Genomic DNA, 15,316 nt, shown 5'->3' on the forward strand with positions numbered 1-15,316 from the left:
GTATACAATAAAGGAGATGCCTAACATTCCCCCGCAGCCATCAGAGTGCCAACCATGAGACATGCCAGTATAGTTAGCATTCATGGGATTTGTGCGTTGATGGCTAGGCTAGCATTTATTGCCAATCTCTAATTGCCCTTGTTCAGAGGGCAGTTAAGAGTCAACCACATTGCTGTGGGTCTGGAGTCACATGTAGGCCAGACCAAGTGAGGACAGCAGATTTCCTTCCCTAAAGGACATTAGTGAACCAGATGGGCTTTTACAACAATCGGTAATGGTTTTGTGGTCGTCATCAGACTTTTAATTCCAGATTTTTATTGAATTCAAATTTCATCATCTGCCATGGTGGGATTCAAGCCCAGGTCCCCAGTGCATTACCCTGGGTCTCTGGAATACAATTTGGTGACAATACCACTATGCCATTGCCTCCCCCATATATACTCGAGAAATAGTCGAACTTGTGTAAAAGTGAACTACTGACTCCTGGCCAAAATATCTAAACTCTTTCTTCTTATCAGCTGCTTGCTGCTGAAGTCAAACTCTCCCTGGTGCCGACCTCATTTGAAGGCAGCTGTTCAGTTTTGTGTGTCTGTGCAGAATAATAAAAATACTTTTTGGCTCCTTTTGCGCTAGTTTTGAGGGTGGGGTCGGTGGGAGCAGTCTCCAACCTGGCAACTCTAAAATCAGCTGATGTACCGCCATGAACAGTTAGGCAGCAAGACGATGGGAGAGGATGGATTTCAACCCCTCATATTACTTGTATGTAAGTTGACCCCCTACTTTTTGGCTAAAAATTTGTTCTCAAACTCAACATTTACACAAGTATGTACAGATTGTGCAATGTTGACCTGTGACAAAATTAATTTCGTGAAAAAATAAATGTGTGCCACCATTGAGCGCTGGTAAATTCTTAGGGTACTTTTTTTCATCTTTGTGTGAACTTGACATCAGCTGAGTTGAAAGCACCCTGCTGATTGTGATGACTTTGGCGTGCATCTTTTGGATTTCCAGGGCCTTGAGGACTCTGCCCCACTTGGTGTGTCCTGCACAGGTGCAGGGGCAGCCTCCTTGGCCATGCCTGCTTGAGGCAATGGGGTCAATGGCAGAGGGGAAGATGAGAGGCCATTAGAGTGTCCTGAGAGAAAGCGCTGGGGGCAGTTGGGCTGCTCTTCCTCCAGGGTGCGCAATAGCGCCTTCTTGTCTCCCTGAGGAGAAGGGACACCTGGAGGGAGGTCCAAGTGTATCATACCCCCTCTCCCCCTCTCACTTAACTACTGCTGAATGAAGCCCATGGCTGATCAAGTGCAGGTCAGAGCCTATATGGATTGAATGCTTGACCTGGCTTTCTAAGGCCATTGCCAACCTTTCTATGGAGGAAGCCATGTGCTCATATGCCTGAGAAATGAGAGAACTTGTGGCATGCATGAGCTCCTCCATAATCTGTGCAAAGCTGTGCATAACCCTTGGCATCTTCCACACATGTTCCTCAAACTCTGCTGCATTTGCAGCAGGCTTCGTGTGACCATGACCAGGGGCCTGTCATCAGCGTGGAGCTCAGCAGAGGTTTGTTCCTCAACAGTTCGGAATGTCTGCGACCTCGGTTGTCACAGCCTCCCTCAGCTGCTGGGACATGTCTCTGCTGCGCTCACTAGAATGTGGCCCTGATTCTAAATCTGGCCCCTCTGCGACCCAGGTGGGTGTAACTGAGTGAGTTGAGGGTGCGGGGAGGCAGGTGATGATGCATCCTCTGGGTCTATGGTGTCATCAGCCCCAGAAGTGGAGTCTACAGTGGTTGAGAGAACAAAAAGAAACACATTAAGGTTCCACAGAGTCTACGATGACTGCATACTCATGTGATCCTGAGCACCTGTTATGGCAGCAGCAGATTTGATCCATTCTCACTCTGATGCCTTGCTACTCCAGCCTCGCCATTAGCAATGCATCGGCTACCCTGTTCTCCCACAGTCTAGATGGATTCTTCCACAGCAGGGGAGGGGACCCTTGAGATTGAGAACTTCTCTGCCTGTCTTCGCCCTTTCCTCTGACTATGGGTCTGCTTGTCGTGCAGGAGAAAGTGGAGATTTAGTGGTTTGGCAAATGTCATCTGACCCAGTGTCTGCATGCATCCCTATCTCTCATATTGACTTGTTGATGTGTTAGCTGGTATCCAATCACTCACTCAAGTCAAACTATCACATGCTTTGGCCTCAAATGCCTTGTGGTTCTGAGGCTGGTCACGCATTTACCAGCTTAGCCTAGTTGCATACTCGCACAAATACATAACCTAGTACCCACATGAGATTCAATCGTATGCCACCATGACAAAGAAGGTAATTGACCCTTTTCTGGCATTGTATCTGTGATCTTTGGTGGATCCCCATGGTTGCTAACCTCCTCTAGGCTGCCTTGGTTGGGCGGGAGGGCCTCCTGTTGACATCGGTCGAGAAGAGCACCAACAAACATATTCTTGACAGCCTGAATGGGAATCTGCAGGGAGGCATTGCTGAATAGTGGGGCTGGTCTATGTCTTTGCTCCGACTTCTCCAAAGTGACGTGCAGGGGGCTTGAATGTGATGGATGGGTCCCAAGACAATGAAGATTAATGAAGTGAGGAGTGATGGGGGGAGAAGTTTAAGGGGGACTAAGAGGGATGAAGTGGTGCACTGAAAAATGGCTAGGAATTTGACAAAAAGACGCTGGACAGGGAAGTTGGGGCCCTGATGCAGAGCCTCTCTGCTTCTTCAGGCGGCCCTTTAGTAGCACACCTGGACCTGCTGAACTCTCGCCTGACAGCGGGATCCACCAATGGAAAACTGTCCTCGCCTCACAATTTTTGTGTTTCAAGTTCCTGCTTCCTGTCCTTTCAATTTTTCTATGACTCATGAGCGCTGGCTCTCGACACAAAATGTGCCATCGGGAATGGAGAGCCTCTGATTTAAATTCCGCCTAATGTGTGATTCATTGAGGAAATGCATATGAAATTACTTGGATTAACTTCCAAATACAAATCATGAATCAGGAACTTTGTTAGAATGCCAGTTTAATTGGCTTCAGAATAGGTCACAGTTGTGACATGATATAAGATTATCTATAATTTTCTTCACTTGACTGTACTGTGTAATTATTCTTCATGGATTTAAAGATTTTCTTTTTGCTATTTTTTTTGTTTAGGGAAAATTGAAAACCATACCATGTTTCAATCCTAATACCCTACTTCCTGGTAAGTGTTTTCTCCTTGATCACATTCTCAGTGTCATTTGGGGTAATAAGTGATTCAATAGGATATTTGTAACTTCTTACATCTTTCTAATTTCATCACGTTTTGTCTATGTTTTAGATCCACTCCTTAGAGATTACTGGGTATATGAAGGCTCTCTGACCATTCCTCCATGCTGTGAAAATGTGACCTGGATATTATTTCGATACCCTTTAACAATCTCTCAGTTGCAGGTACATAATGAACTTCATAAAGCTTGCCTCTGTATATGAGAAACTTGGGAAGTCACTTTTCTTTATTTCTTTTAAGTAAAGGTGACAGCCTTTGAATCCATACTTGCAACAGAATCCTAAGGAAAGGTCAACGATGAAATGTTAGTTGGCTTTTATCATTTTTTTTCTAAACAGATCAACAGGTAACCATAGGTATCAATCAATAAGAGAATAAATGACCACATGTATTTTCCACTTTGGTGTAGCTGTTAAATGCCACCATTTGAAGTTGTTGTGCAGTGATGTTTGATTAAAAAGAAAAACTATTTAGCCTAAACTTTTTAAACACACAATTAGATAGCTAAAAACAGCCATATGGCTGTTATGATATTGTCCAATTTTGCACAGGTTAATTTGGTTAGTAATTCAGTACAGTTTGCTTAACTTTGTAATATTATATAAATACACACAGTTCACCTGTAACATTTACCCAGGTTTGAAAGAAAAAACCTGCATTCATATAGTGCCCTTCCCAGCCACAGGACATCCAAAATGCTTTGCAACAATGAAATACTTTGGAGCCAATGTTGCAATGTAGGAAACATAGCAGCCAATTCTGAACATGGTAAAGTCACACAAACAGCAATGAGGTAACAAACAGATAGCGGCCTGAATGTTCTGATACGGGGAGTGGCAAATGACTCAAGTCATCAATGTGCCTGAGGAGTTTTTGTGTGTACACATGCGCAGTACTTGCGAGGGATGTTTACATTTCTGATTGCCCATGTTGCCCTGCCTGGACTGCTGCATGATTCCTGACAGCAGTGGGATGAGATGGCCATTTCCATGCAGACTTGGGCTGTGTGCCCTATACTTACTCTTTATTTTCACATATTTACTTTGAGCTTTTCCTGACAGGTGCAAATCTTGCTGAGGAGCACAGCTCAGAGTAAATCAGCTGAAGTGTCAAAGCACTTCAGCACTGAGGCAACCCCAAAGCAGCTCAGCATCCCCACCAATGTAGCTCAGCAACCCCTCCAACCCAGCTCAATAACCCCTCTGACACTGCTCAGCATTCCCTCAACATTGCTCAGCATCCCCTCCTGTGCCCCAACTTCTGACTCACTTTCTGGAATCTCTGGCTTCTGTGCAGCCAATATCGGAAGAGTCAGCAATGTGGGGGATGTGTGTGGGGAGTTGAGGGGTTAACTGTTGGGAGTAAGAGGGGCGAGGGTGGCCTGGGATGGGGGGTAAGCATTGTCAGGAGGTGGTGAGGGGGAGCGAGAACATTTTTGGGAGGTGGTGTGAGCATTGTTGGGTGGATGAGGGAGGGGGTGAGCATTGTCCAGTGTGGGGGTTATGAGCAGTGTTGGGTGGCTGAGGGAAGGGGTGGCCATTGTTGGTGGGTGAGGGAGAGGCGAACATTATCAGGGGGTAAGTGAAGTATTGTGAGCATTGCCAGGGGTGGGGGGTAGGGTTGCAGGATGTGCAGTGTTGTGGGTGCCAGGTCCATTTAAAAACTCTGCTAGTCAGTGAACTGAAGACAGACCTTAAGAGGCACATTCATGACGAAAACGGTCTTGGCTCTGCTATAGTTACGCTTCGCGACTCGGCCTCCTGTCTCTGCTTGTCGCCGGATCCTAACTGGAGCCGGGACCAGAAGGTTCTAGGGCTCCAGCATAAACAGGTAAGTGGGTAGTTTAAATCACAGTCAGTGATGGGAACTCCTGCTTTGCCGCTGACTGGAAGATCTGGGCTTTTATGTTTTTAACGAAGTTGGTTGTGGAATAAATGTTAGCCAGGACACCAGGGGGTAACTTTCTTGCTCTTCTTTGAATACTGCCATGGACCTTTTATGTTCATTGGAGATGGCAGATTTAAAAAAAAATATGAATAAAGAACATTGATGGCTTTCAGGAAAGACATGACAGTGAGGAGTTCTGAAATCCGGCAGAAGGAAGAAATTAAATTAATGCCACTATATTTCCTCATTGACCTAGTGTACATCAATAAAATTGCCATGTGAACTATACAAGTTTAAAACAGAGAAGGAGATATTTGGCCCATTGTATCTATGCCAACTCTTTGCTAGTGCAATCCAAAATGAATTCCCCAAAAATTAATTCCATTTGTCCTCTTCTTGTGTCCTTCTTAGCATTACATCATAGTACTTCAGAAGTTGGTAATATTTTAAACCAATGCTTGTGTTCCATTTACTGTTGGTTCAAAGCATCTTTCAACTTAATTGATTTATTTCTAATCCAAAGCATGTAGCCCTCTTCCCGCAGCTGGTCTTATTCAAAGAGGTACAATTACAGTACTCCAAATATCTTACCCATGGTGTGACCTCCATTTTAAGCACAATGGTTTAAAACTGCTACTTGGACTAAACAAGAATAAAAGAAACCAGAACTACAAATTCCATATTTTATGTATAGAAAGCCATTTGAGTTTACCTTTAATCTTAATTATTAAAGTTATATTTAAACTAGATTTCATACATTCTTAGTGAAAACTGAGTCTGATGCATTTGTGTGCATATGATGATACAGTAATACTTTTTTTCCTGCTATGCTTCTCGTTTCCAGCAACATTGACCTGGCAGTGGTAGAATGGAAATCAGTGGAATGACCAAGAGAAAATTAAGAGATTAAGTCAAGTGTGATATAGATTTCCAATTGTTGAAAGCTTTTTATATTGCTACAATACTATGCCTGACTTCTTTCATAATGAATTCAGGCATGATAGACATGACCTCAGTTTGCTTGGATTTCTAAATTCAGGTAATTAGCATATTGTTTGATGTTTGTCAGCAACAGGTCCACCCCTTACTGTGGTGTATTCTAAAAGCTGTTCAAAATACCTGCCAGAAGGCTTATAGCCTATAGTGGGGAGGAGGGTTATTTTCTCTTTTTAAAAATAGAGATGGCACTTAACTTTTTAGCTATTTCTTGCCTTGCTGCTTTGCTGTCTAGAGATTGTATGTTCCCAAAAACCTTGCCATAAAAGAATTCAAGCATGGTCATCATTGCCTTTTGGTGTTTCGATCCCACAGTATCTAAAGGAGAATATGCCTGTCACTTTCATTATGAGATGAGATTTGGTTTTGGTTGCAGCTGTAGAGGCTACAGCTTCTGACACTTGTTGTAAGCCAGAGAATATTTTTAAAAAATTGTTCATGGGATGAACTAGTTGCTCTGAGACCACAGTGGTGATGGAGAAGGGTGGACATCAAGTCTAGTATTGGGGCACCAATCAAACAACTGCTGTCCTGGAATAAAAGCTAAATACTGTGGATGCTGGAAATCTGAAATAAAAACAGAAAATGCTGGAAAAACTCAGAACTGGCAATATCTGTGGAGAGAGAAACATTTAATGTTTTGAGTCCGCTCCGAAGAAGTCATGTGGATTTGAAACATTAACTCTGTTTCCCCCTCCACAGGTGCTGCCAGACCTGTTGAGTTTTCGCAGCATTTTCAGTTTTTATTGCACTGCCCTGGAGTGTTGTTGCAGTTGTACCCATTGAGGCGAGTGGTATGAATTCCGTTACAATCTTGGCTTGAACTTAGCAGTGGTCAGGAGGTGATTTACCCTTTGTAGAATATTAAATTGTTTCCTAGCTTTTGAAGGTATCATGTTGATATGGCTGGTTCAGTTTAGCTTCTAGTCAATGTTAACCCCCGAGATGGTGATGGTGGAAAACTAGAGTATAATGGTGTATAGGAAGGTTGACAATAATAATATAGTGTATTTAACATAGTAAAACATCATAAGGTGCCTAACAAGCGCAATTCATTTTTGACAGTTTAGACACTGAGCCACAAAAGGAGAAATCCGGACAGGTGGTCAAAAGCTTTGACAAAAAGATCAGTTTTAAGGAGCATCATAAGGGAAAGAGAGAGGGAGAGAAGTTTAAGGAAGGAATTCTAGAGCTTAGAGCCAACGTAGCTGAAAGTATGGCTGCTAATGATGAAGTGATTAAAATCAGGAATGTGCAAGAGGCCGGAATTGGAGGGGTGCAGAGGACTGGAAAGCTTGTTGGGCTGGAGGAGACCACACAGGGAGGGTTGAGGTCAGGGAGGGAATTGAAAACAAGGATGAAGATTTTAAAATTGAGGCATTATCTGACAGAGAACCAGTGAAGGGCAGCAAGTACATGGGGTAATAAGCAGAGAGTTTTGAATAAGCACATGTTTATGTAGGGTATAAGCTGGGAGGCAGGCTAGGAGAGCATTGGAATGTTCTAGTCTAGAGGTAACAAAGGCATGGATGAAAGTTTTGGCAAAGGAGGAGCTGAGGTGGAGGTGGAGCTGGAGTTGAGCGATGTTATGGAAGGGGAAGTAGGCAGATTTGTGGCCTGAAGACGGCAGGAATGGTGGACTGCCTTGGTGAAAGTGTTATGGCTACCAATATAGTGGGCATTAACAGACATGATAGTCTGAGCATTATTGTACACTGAAGCAGTCGGTGTCCATATGCAGCAAGACCTGGACAATATTCAGGCTTGGGCTGACAAGTGTTAAGTAACATTTGCGCCACACAAGTGCCTGGCAATGATCATCTCCAACAACTGAGCATCTAACTATTTCTCCTTGAAATTCAATGGCATCCCCATCGCTGAACTCCCCACTATCAACATCCTAGGGGTTACCATGGAACAGAAACCGAACTGGATCAAACGTATAAATACTGTGGCTGCAAGAGCAGGTCAGAGGCTAGGAATTCTGCAGTGAGTAACTTACCTTCTGACTCCCCAAAGCCTGTCCACAATCTACAAGGCAGAAGTGTGATGGAATAGTCTCCACTTGCCTGGATGAATGCAGCTCCAAGAACACTCAAGAAATTCGATACCATCCAGTACAAGCAGCCCGGTTGATTGGCATTCCATCCACCACCTTAAACATTCATGCCCACCACTACCGACGCACAGTAGCAGCAGTGTGTACCATCTACAAGATGCACTGCAGCAACTCACCAAAGCTACTTTGACAGCAATTCCCAAACCCATGCCCTCTACCACCTAGAAGGACAAGGGCAGCAGTTGCATCAGAACACCACCATGTGCAAGGTTCATTCCAAACCACACACCGTGACTTGGAACTATATCGCTGTCGCTGGGTCAAAATCCTGGAACTCCCTTCCTAACAGCACTGTGGGTGTACCTGCGCCACATGGCCTGCAGCAGTTCAAGAAGGTGGTTCACCACTAACTTTTAAAGAGCAATTAGGGATGGGCAACAAATGCTGGCCTAGCTAGTGACACCCACATTCTGTGAAAGAATTAATTTGAATAAGATTGGCATTGGCACATTAATGAAGTAGAAACCTTTGATCCTCCTGTACGTCTTCCCATAGATAAGTGGGGCTCACAGAGCCACATTCATGAACTAAATGGCTCCCTGCTCAATTGGGAATTCTGGGGTCCTGCTAAAGCTAGGTGCCCGCTTTCCCTGCTAGATCCTGGTTAGAGCGAAGGCGATGAAATCTCTCTTAGAGTACGGGGCCTCTACCACATCTCAGTTTTTGAACTGGAAAATGTTGGCAATGTCACCTCCTGCCTGGAAAGATAAAATTTCAGAGAAGTTGGGAGTGACAGTGACCTTGCTGACCACTGAAAGTGCACCCTTGCCCTGCTGTTGAAGGAGGTGGCACAATTGTGTGACCATGTCCCTAGTGAATTGTAGCTGCTTCAGATACTGTCCCTGGCTGAGGTAGAGGAAAGAGAAGTGCTTCCTGAATACCCTTGACTGATAGGGCCTTGAGTAAAAGAGGACAGTCCTCTTTCTACACCCTCTGTGTACAGCTTCCCCTCTGCAGCCTTGATTCTATCCTGTCGTGTTGTACACAGAGGGACTGCAAATACAGCTTCCCATAATGATAACAACCTTTCTGTTGGAACAGTCAGGGCACACAACTATTCTGACCTGCCTGTTAGGACACAGCAAAAAACTCTTCCAAAACCAAGTCTGAGAGGCTGTTTGATATTGCATTTTTCCTCTTGTTAAAACTTCCAGTGCAGCCATTGGCATGCCTGCACTCCCTCCCTTTCAGTATGGGGCACTGTGTGAGCCATGCCAGAAGTTGTTGGAAGCACCTTCCGCCATTTTGAGGGGTTCCAGCTTCTCTAGCACTTGCTCCACTGGTGTGATGGAGCTAAATTTTGTGGCTAATGGTATCAGTGCTCACAATATTTAGTTGGAAGAAGTTTCTGCTCATTCAAGCAGTGTGACAAATCAGAAACTGTTGAGTAGTCTAAGGGGGGTGGTACTGAGATTGTATGCTGATAACACTCGGCTCCTACGGAACCTAATGCTGTGTTTTGAATATTGCTGAAGGGCAGCACATAGATGAGAAATCGAAGGGGGCCAAGGATAGATCCTTGGTGAACTCCAGAGCTAACAGAGCGAGTGTGAGAAGAGAAACCACTGCAGGAGATTCTCTGGCTGTGAATAGATAGATAAGAATGGAACTGAGCTAAGGCAGTTCAACCAAGCTGTATGGTGGCAGTGATGTGTTGGAGCAGTGGTCAACTGCCAAATTTGCAGATGGGTCAAAAAGAACAAAAAGGGATAGTTTATTACCATTACAGTCAGAAAGAATGTCATTTGTGACTTTGAGAAAAGGTGTTTCAGTACCGTGGTTGGGCTGGAAACCTGATTGGAGGAATTCAAGTGTGGAATTATGGGAAGAATGGGCATGGATTTGGGAAACGACGGCATGTTAAATGACTTTGAAGAGGAAAGGGAAGTTGGAAATGGAGCGGTAGTTTATAGGTACAGAGAAGAAGGGTGATGACCAATGTTTTCTGAAGATGTGGCCTTGTATGAATGCGCAGCAAACCAGAAGATACTTTGCAGGCACTCGCAAGTTGACTTGTTTAAGATATTGTGCATGCATGGCTGCATAAAAAAAAACTGTGCATTGAAATGAACCACTGCCCAGAACAAAAAAAAAATTAGGGGAGACCTTGGTGATGACAGCAGATTTGGGCCAGAATATGACACCCAACCTGACTAAGCTAAAATGACACACGATATTTCAGTCGGCGGGTGCGCGCAGGAGTCAGCGGTGTGCTCGCCACCAATTAAAAGGCTTATTAAGGCCATTAAAAAGGTAATTGAATGACATTTTTTGCTGCCCATCCAACCTTACGGTTGGCAGGTATGCGAAGAGGCCAAGTGGCCTTTACACTTTTCAGGAAACCTCATCCACGGGAGGGATGAGGTTTCCAACAGCTATTAAAAATTAAATAAAAATTAGAACATTTCATTAATGTGACAGAGTCACATGAGGGGACATGTTTTATAACATTTTAAAAATCTTTTATTTATAATGTTTTAAACTCTTCATCTCCCTGAGGCAGCTGTGTGTCTCGGAGCTTTTCCAACACGCATCGTGCAAGCGCGAACTTGCGCTCTCACTCTCCTCTTTCCCCCGACACAGGCGGCGCTGAACACTGCTGCGTGCGACTCACCTTTTAGCACCTTGACAATTAAACTGCTGGAACACATCCATTTCAGGGAGCACATGAACTAACTGTGTGGCCCTTCACTGGCCTTAATTGGTCCTCCAGTGTGAAATTGCGGGCCGGCCCCGATTGCGGGTGGTGGTTGGCTTCCCAGCTGCCACCGTCTGCCCCCACCCGATGAGGGCAAAATGCTCCCTTTGAAGTTGGTGGGGCAGCACTTGTGTAAGAAACATTAATGATATCAGCTAACATTAGCCCCAGTTAGGGAAATTGAGTGGTCAACATTTTGGTTGGAGTAGTATCGAGGGAGCAGGAAGTGGGTTTCACGGACTAAATAAGATTGCAGAGAGTATTGTAGGAGATAGGATAGAATCTAGAGGAAAATGTACGATTGGGGATCTGCTTGTCTGAAGGGGAAGGGACAGAAACCTGAGATTGTAAAGTAATTTCTTCGACAGCAGTCTCTTAAGTTTACACAGAAGAATAATAGTTTGTTGAAATTAACCAGAGTTGTAGGGTGGATCAGTGTTGATGTCATTATCATTATTGTTAATTTCAGTTACTGTGCCAGTTGAGGTGATTAATTGATGACGCTGCTCCATCTGAAAGATGAAACTGGTCCAAGGGACTTTACTGGGTTTTGTCCTGTTACAGTTTATACAAGTATTTAAAGGGAGAGTAGCAAAAGTAAATATTGGTCCCTTGGAGTATGAGACGGGCAAGGTTATAATGGGACTAAGGAAATGGCAGAAACACTAAACAAGTATTTTGTGTCTGTCTTTACAGTAGAACAGACCAAAAGTAACAAGGAGCTTAATTTTTCCAACACTTAGATAATATTAATTACTTTAATTGGATTAAAAGCTGACATGCCCTGAACCTGATGCCTATGTGCTAGGATTCTAAAAGAGATGAATACATTGGCTGTGATGTCCTATTAATTGTTGGTGTGCAGAGTGATTTGGGTGTCCTTGTACACAAAACATAAAGTTAACATGCAGATATAGCAAACAATGGTATGTTGGATTTTATTGCAAGTCATTGGTGAGAGTATAATTGGTGTACTATATGTACAGCTTTGGTCTCTGTACGTAAGGAAGGATACACTTGTCTTAACACGGGGTGCAACAAAGGTTTACTAGGTTGATTCCTGGGGTGAGAGGATTGCCGTATGAGGAGAGTTTGAATAGAATGGACCTATACCCTACAGAGTTTAGAAGAATGAGAGGTGTTCTTATGGAAACAAAGATTCTGGGATAGCTTGACAGGATAGATGCTGTGAGGCAATTTCCCCTGGCTAGAGAGTGTAGAACTGGGAGTCATTAAAGGCAATTACAAAGGTATGCAGACAGAGTTGGGTACAGTGGACTGAGAAAACAGGTTAAAAGGTCAGATGGTAGATAAGTAGTGGTAGATATTTAAGGGGACACTTCATAACTCTCAGCAATTGAGAAAGAAAGACTTTAAGAAGTATGCGCCATCCATGGTTAACTAAGGAAGTATCAAATTGAAAGTAAAGGCATACAATTCTGTGCAGCTTAGTGGTAGGCCAGAAGATTGGGGAAATTTTTTAAAACCTGCATAGGAAGACCAAAAAAAAGAGGGAGAAATTAGAATATGAGAATAAAGTTGCAAGAAATGTTGGGCAGGATCCCCCCCCCTCCCCGGTCAGGGGCGTTGTGCGTAAACAGGCGCGAGTGGATGGGTTCCTGACCGGCGCCCCCAATTGGGGGCGCGCCGCCATTTTACATAGGTGGGCCAATTAAGGTCTGCCCAGTGTGACGTCCGCCAGGAAGTGCTATGCGCTTCCTGTGCGGGCAGTGGGGGGGGGGTGGGAGGGGGAGGTGGGAAAATAAACAGGAAACAGAGAGTCGGGATAAATGAGTAATTTTCACATTAGCAAACTGTAACCACTGGAGTGCCATAGGGATCAGTGCTGGGGTCACAACTTCTTACAATTTATATTAATGACTTGGGGTGAAGGAACTACGTTAGGAGCTGAGTGTATTGTAGCCAAATTTGCTCAATACAAAGATAGGTAGGAATGTGAGTTGTGAGGAGGATACAAAGAGTCTCTAAAAATACATAGGTTAAGTGAGTGGACAAAAATTTGACAATTGGAGTATAATGTGGGAAAATGTGAGGTTGTCCACTTTGGTGGGAAGAATAGAAAAATAGGATATTATTTAAATTGAGAGATACACTAGAATTCTGCTGTACAAAGGGATCTGGCTATCCTCGTAGACAGATCACAAAAACTAGCATAGAGGTACAGCAAGTGATTAGGAAGGCAAATAGAATGTTAGCCTTTATTGCAAGGGGAATGGATTATAAAAGAAAAGTCTTGTACATCTGTGCAGGGCATTGATGAAACTGTACTTGGGGTACTGTGCACAGTTTTGTTCTCCTTACCTAAGGAGGGCTGTATTTGCATTGGAGGGAGTTCAGAGAAGGTTGATTCCTGGGATGAATCAGTTGCCTTGAGGAAAGGTTGAGCAGGTTGGGCCTGTACTCATTGGAGTTAGAAGTTTGAGAGGTGATCTTATTGAAACATACAAGATTCTGAGGGATCCTGACAGGGTAGATGCTAAGGGAATGTTTCCCCCTTGTGTGGAATATAGAACAAAGGGGCACAGTTTAAAAATAAGGGGTCTCCCATTTAAGATGGCGTTAAAGAGTGTTACAGATATCTAATTTTGTAATTTGTATATTTTAGGAGCATAGCTTTTAGTTTGGGAATTGAAATTTTTAAACTGTAAGACAAATGAAAACATCTGGTTTAAGAAGCTGGTAAACTGAGTAATTGCAAGTAAAAGGGTGACTTATGTTAATTTGATAAGGCGAAATTTGGAAGTGGGAAACCCATAAGAAATGGATGACCCCTCTCTGAGACTCTGGGATGTCTACAGTTGCCTCAGTAAGGGGTTTAAATTATTCATATGGTTTCCCAGAACAAAAGGAACATTTGGGAATTGGGGATAATTAATTCATTTAACTTTCTATCTGGGTCATCCCAGGTGTGCCACATTGCCCAGGGTGTAGATTGCAGTGAGTTTTGGATTTGATTTTGGGTTAAATTATCTATGTGATTTCTCACAGAAACAGGCAGTTGAAGTTTGGTCGGCATGAGAGCAGCTTTGAGACAAGCAGAGAGAGAATCTGCCAGGAACTATAAAGCAGTTGGAACCAGGGACAGAGGCTTTTAGAAACCAAGGGTGTTTTCTGATATAGAGTCAGTAAGCAACAATGCATTGAGACCCATGTTTGAACAGGGAAGCCCACAATTGTGAGGTGTTGAAGGACAGTTGGAGGATTGTCGTCTAGCCAGGGTTAGGTGTTAGTAGAAGGAACCCAAGAAATCTCATATCTTGTAGAATAGCAGAAACACTGGGGAGAACTTGGGGGTACTGAATTCTGAAGAGTCAGAGGACTGTGGACTCTCAATTATTGAGCATATTCAAGGCTGAGGTCAAGGAATATGGGGGTCAGATGGAAAATGATGTTGAAGATGCTTTGTTATTGGGGGCGTTGTGAATGGAGTTGAAACTGGAATCATCAGGACACAACCCAATTTCTGACTTTGTGATGGAGGAATGATCATTGATAAAAGTAGCTGAAGGATTGGCCTCCAACAGCAACGACCATGATGATTTTCCTTCATGTTGGCATAGTTCCCGGTGACTTCAGTTTTGCTAGTTGTCATTGGCATCATATTCGACCAGGTGCTGCCTTCATGATAAGGGCAGAAAATCTCCTCTCTGGTGGTATTCAATCATCGTGCCTACTTCGGGATTGAAATTTTGATGAGATCTTGTTCTGGCAGAATCCAAGCCATTGATCAGTGAGCTAGTTATTTGTTAGTTGGTGTCACTTTATGGCACTCTTAATGGCATATTCTGTTACTTTACTGGTGATTGGGAGAAGATAGACATGGCAGTAAATGGTTTAGAGTTGTCTTGTTTCTTGTGGGTAGATCACTGGCGAACTCCCACATTGTCAAGCAGATGTGACTTTTATAGCGGTATTGGAACAGCTAACTCTGGTAGACAGGTCTTGAACATTATAATTAAGTTGTTATCTGGGTCCATAGCCTCTTCTGTGTCTAATATAGTTAGCTATTTCTTAATATCGTGTGACATTAACTGAATTGACTTGGCACTGGTATCTATATCCTTGGAGAATTTGCCAAGTAAGATCACTCATTTGGCATTTTGGGCTCTGGACACTTGGAAATACTTCAGCCTTTTCCTTGCGCTCAGATGCTGAACTCTCCACCTTGGTTGAGGATGAAGATTTTCCAGTAGCTCTTCCTCTCAATAGTTACCAGGTTGTCCACTACCATTCTCGATTGATTGTGATTAGGCTACAGAGCTTTGCAATGATGAATTACATCAATTTGTGGGAGATAATATCTCACCTG

General features: G+C 43.6%; 1 protein-coding gene across 2 annotated transcripts in view; it reads left to right on the top strand.

Annotated features, from left to right (window-relative positions):
* ca8 (carbonic anhydrase VIII) overlaps nucleotides 1-15,316 on the top strand; it is an 88,749-nt gene that overhangs the window by 44,796 nt on the left and 28,637 nt on the right. For both annotated transcript variants that reach the window (XM_078540442.1, XM_078540443.1), the window contains exons 7-8: nucleotides 3,172-3,220; nucleotides 3,338-3,450. In XM_078540442.1, coding sequence (XP_078396568.1) covers nucleotides 3,172-3,220; nucleotides 3,338-3,450 — 162 coding nt within the window. The remainder of the gene's footprint in view (nucleotides 1-3,171; nucleotides 3,221-3,337; nucleotides 3,451-15,316) is intronic.

The sequence above is a fragment of the Cetorhinus maximus genome, chromosome 4 (genome assembly GCF_964194155.1).
Source record: "Cetorhinus maximus chromosome 4, sCetMax3.hap1.1, whole genome shotgun sequence".
Classification (NCBI taxonomy): domain Eukaryota; kingdom Metazoa; phylum Chordata; class Chondrichthyes; order Lamniformes; family Cetorhinidae; genus Cetorhinus; species Cetorhinus maximus.